The 3,747-nt window shown below is 50.7% G+C and overlaps 1 protein-coding gene across 1 annotated transcript; it reads right to left on the minus strand.

Annotated features, from left to right (window-relative positions):
- Window positions 1–326: 326 nt before the first annotated feature.
- On the minus strand, window positions 327–3,129 carry TBX4 (T-box 4; the record flags this gene model as incomplete). Its single annotated transcript, XM_010286107.1, has 3 exons — window positions 327–949; window positions 2,347–2,588; window positions 3,041–3,129. Coding segments are annotated over 3 exons (954 nt in total), but the record flags the coding sequence as incomplete, so codon positions are not given.
- Between the last annotated feature and the right edge of the window lie 618 nt (window positions 3,130–3,747).

Below are 3,747 nucleotides of genomic sequence, written 5' to 3' on the forward strand. Positions count from 1 at the left end.
TTTGCTCACGGATGTTTAATATTACCAGCAAAAGAAAATGACTAGCTACTTCACTTGTTAGTCGTGAAGGTGGTTCCTACTGGACCAGTAATGAAGACACGAGAATTAATTTATTCGGGAGTCAGTAAGAGACTGATGGATCCAGCCCACTGAGACAGGAGACGTAATTCTCTGCGTGTCTGAAGATACAAGCTCTTCACCCACACAAATCCCTCTGGAAAGGCACATTTGTCTCACCGAAGTGCAAGTTACCCACAGGTATCGACACTGCTTGAACACTGTCCTGGAACAGTAACCTTGGCTGTGGCATCGCTTGGCCACCAGAGTCATCCATCAGTCCAGTTCTCCACAGTCCCCATCCCTGAATGATACTGCAGCGACGACTCCCGCGACAAGGAGAAGCTTTGCGAGTACAGGAATTCGTTCGCCGCGCTTAGGTGCGGAGAGGGGGGTTTCCTCTCGCACACAGACGGGTGCACCCTTTCCCTCGGGAAAGATGAAGAAGGAACGCGCTCTCGAACCTGAGACTGGGACAGCTGGTTGTAGACGCTGAAGTGGCCGGTACCTGGTGGCTGCGAGCCTTGGCCCGCGATGGACGGGAGCCGCGGCATCATGGTGGTGGCAGTGAAATGAGCGGGGAAAGGCTGGTAAGGGACAGTTTCCATGGTCTGAACGCTGTAGCCGGTGTAAGGTGCGACAGAAGTCCACATATTGCAGCTCAAGGGCGGAGGTGGCGGCGGCAAGTCGTCGACCGTTGAGACACCGGCAATTTCGGCCCCGGAACCAGAGTACATGCACGCGTCCCGCGGCGTCACCTCGCTGCAATAGGAAGGGCTCAGCATCTGCTGATCGTACGGGGGCGGGGAACGGAAATAGTGGTCGTCTCCTACCGAAGAGGAGGCTTCCAGGTAGGAGCGCTTGCAGGGCAGCTCCAGGTGCCGAGCGCTTTCTGCAAACACACAAACACAAGAAGCGCCTTCAGCAGCGGCTCCCAGAGCGGCGGCGTTTGACAGCGGTCTGCTAAGGGCCCGGGGGGGTTCTACGGGACCCCCTCAGCAGCCGAGCGCGCAATCCGTGGTTATTTCGCTAAGCAACTGGCGCTCTTTTTCAGATTAATCCGGTTAAACCCTTTTAGCTCGGAAAGACAATGTACAAGATCAAAAAGACATTGTGTTGCAAATGTCAGGCTAATCCCCTCAGCCTCAAAGCATTCTGGTGACATTTGTCAGGTTGAGTGGGTGACTCGGGCTCCTATTCTCCCATCAGAGATTGCTTCGCCTCCCTCCAGATAACAGAGGTCCCTGACACTCTCGCAACGTTACTCCTGACAAATTCAAGAAGTCTCTTAAAGGGTCTTATCGCAGCCTGCCTTCCTGTCCTTACAAAAATGACCACACATTTCCCAGGTATTCATGTCAAAAGCTGCAGAAATCTCTCCAGATAAAGGAGCCCCTTCCCAGCCATGGGTCCTTGCCCTCCCCTGTGCGCTGAGGAGCTGTAGCCCCTCTCCTACAGATTGCGGTGGCCGTGGCTGTGTTTACCAGCAGCTTTCTGTTAGTTGTTAAGGAATATTCTGGGGATGAACTAGTGAATTCATCTGCAGATTAAACATCTGCTAAAATTACACATTTGCCTTGCAGTCCTCATTACTGGTGCTGTCAGATTCTTCGTTTGCCCATGATCAGAGGATTCTCACAGCTTAAATAAATTAGCGGCCAATGAGACATGCAAATAGAAGGATTTTTTCCATGCAAAATTTTTCCGTTTAACTTAAAACATGCCATGATCTCATCTGATGCTGGACTAGAAGGAAGAGAATGTACTTACGGTTCACTTCTTAAACTTGAGAACTAGTGGGTAAGAAGGAAGGGATGCTTACACCCAGCTACCACCGTGCCGCTAAGCTGCAGACAGCGAGAGAACTGCTAAGGGCTTCGTCCCGGAAAAGTGCTGACTGTGTATAATTTCGTTAATGCTAACAGCAGTGTCAGAACTTCTCAGGGTGGATAAGGCCTCCTCCGAACAATTATTAATTCAGCTGATTCTAACAATGGATAATTTTCCAGCTTTTAGCTTCACGCCATTTGAATTATGCATTCTGATTATTTTTTTCAGCTCTGACTCCGAGGCTGAATTTGCCTTGGGTGGGACAAAACCACTAGTAACTGCCCAAAAACCCAGCTCTTGGGCCCTGGCCCTCCAAAACACTTTGATCACGTCGGTATCTTTGCAGATCAAGGCATAAGAGACCGATCGAAAATGAACTGGAATTAGCGATAAGCTTTCAGTGCTTGTGCTCTTAGGTTTATTTGCTGTAATATTTTTCCAGCTGTAAACTCGAGTTACCTCTTCTTTTTAGGCAATGATAGAAGAGCCCTGAATCCCTCTGTGCTGTGAAGGTGTTGAGTGGCAGATCTTGAGCATCTGAAGCTGCAAATTGCATGTGAGCACCGTTCTCATACTGATAATGTTGAAGGGTCTGGTGATTCCCATGAAGTGGGTTAACGTCTGGCTTTGTTGAAAGCTGGCCATGACTGGACACCAGCCTCTGCCTCATGATGCTTTTGGAAATTACTGGATATTCTTTGCTAAAGGAGGTGAGAAAAATTATTACCGGTTAGAGAGCGATCGGCATAAACAGAAGGATGAACTATTAGTTTGGCTTCCCTAGAGCACCTCCGTCCAGTGACTTCAACACGCTTTGCCGACACGCTGAGCTCACGCTCATCACGCTCGGCTGGGTGTAGGCAAGGACTACGACAACACGCAGAGCGTGTCATGGAATGACGGGGCACACACGGCGTTAAAAGCCCTAACGGCCTCAAACACAGGAAACTTGGATGCCCCGGCGGCACGGGCACCTTTTAACTTCGCCAGAGAGGTGCAGCACATTAGCAGCAGAACAAAATAGGGACGGAAGCCCAGCTGCAAGGCCGTATCTCTGCACAGGGCACAGGTCTGACGGGTGCGCTGGCCGGCCGCGTGTCGGACACTGCACGGTGCAGCAGCTCCCCGACCCCCACGAGCCGCTCGGCCGTACCTTTGCAGTCGCGCCACGCGCAGGTCGCTGTCGTCGCTCCCCCTGAATCCCTTGGCGAAGGGGTTGTTTTCAATTTTCAGCTGCGTTATCTTTAAGAGAATGAAACCATAAAGCGTGTGAGAAGGGAGCAGCGCGGCACGTGCGGCAGCAGGTCTGCGCTGCCAGTCTCCGGCCGCCCCGTCCTACGTGGCACCCTGCGAACGCGGAGTCCACGAGACTTTCAGCCATCTAAAGACGTGGTGGCCGAGACGGCGTCTCTGCGTTCAGCGCCGAGAGAAACCGAGCTGTGAAGTTCAGTGCTAGATCTTGTGGAAGCAGCTTTTAAAGCTGACAAAATTCTCAGTTACGAAGGAGGACAGGAACACAGATTTCCTTGAGTCCGGGTCTTATCTGAGTCCTGTTCTCTTATTCTGGGCTCTTCTTAAAGAGAATAAGTTTGTCTGACTTAAGAGGTTTTCTGTGTCTCCACGTTATCTCTCACGCCTATTCCTTATGGTGTGGCTCTCCCTCATTTCCATAACAAATTTATTTATCTTTGCATTCATCATTCAGTCATTTTTTCCTCTGTGACAAGACTCATACCTCAGACAGTGAATTGCCTGTGGGCAAAGGAAAGGTGCTGCCCATCACAAGATGTGCCTTTCCCCCCAGGAGCTGCAGCGTATTAAAAGGGTCAAAATGACTTAGAATTGACTTAGATTAGATTT

Source organism: Phaethon lepturus, unplaced genomic scaffold, assembly GCF_000687285.1.
Source record: "Phaethon lepturus isolate BGI_N335 unplaced genomic scaffold, ASM68728v1 scaffold39614, whole genome shotgun sequence".
Classification (NCBI taxonomy): Eukaryota; Metazoa; Chordata; class Aves; order Phaethontiformes; family Phaethontidae; genus Phaethon; species Phaethon lepturus.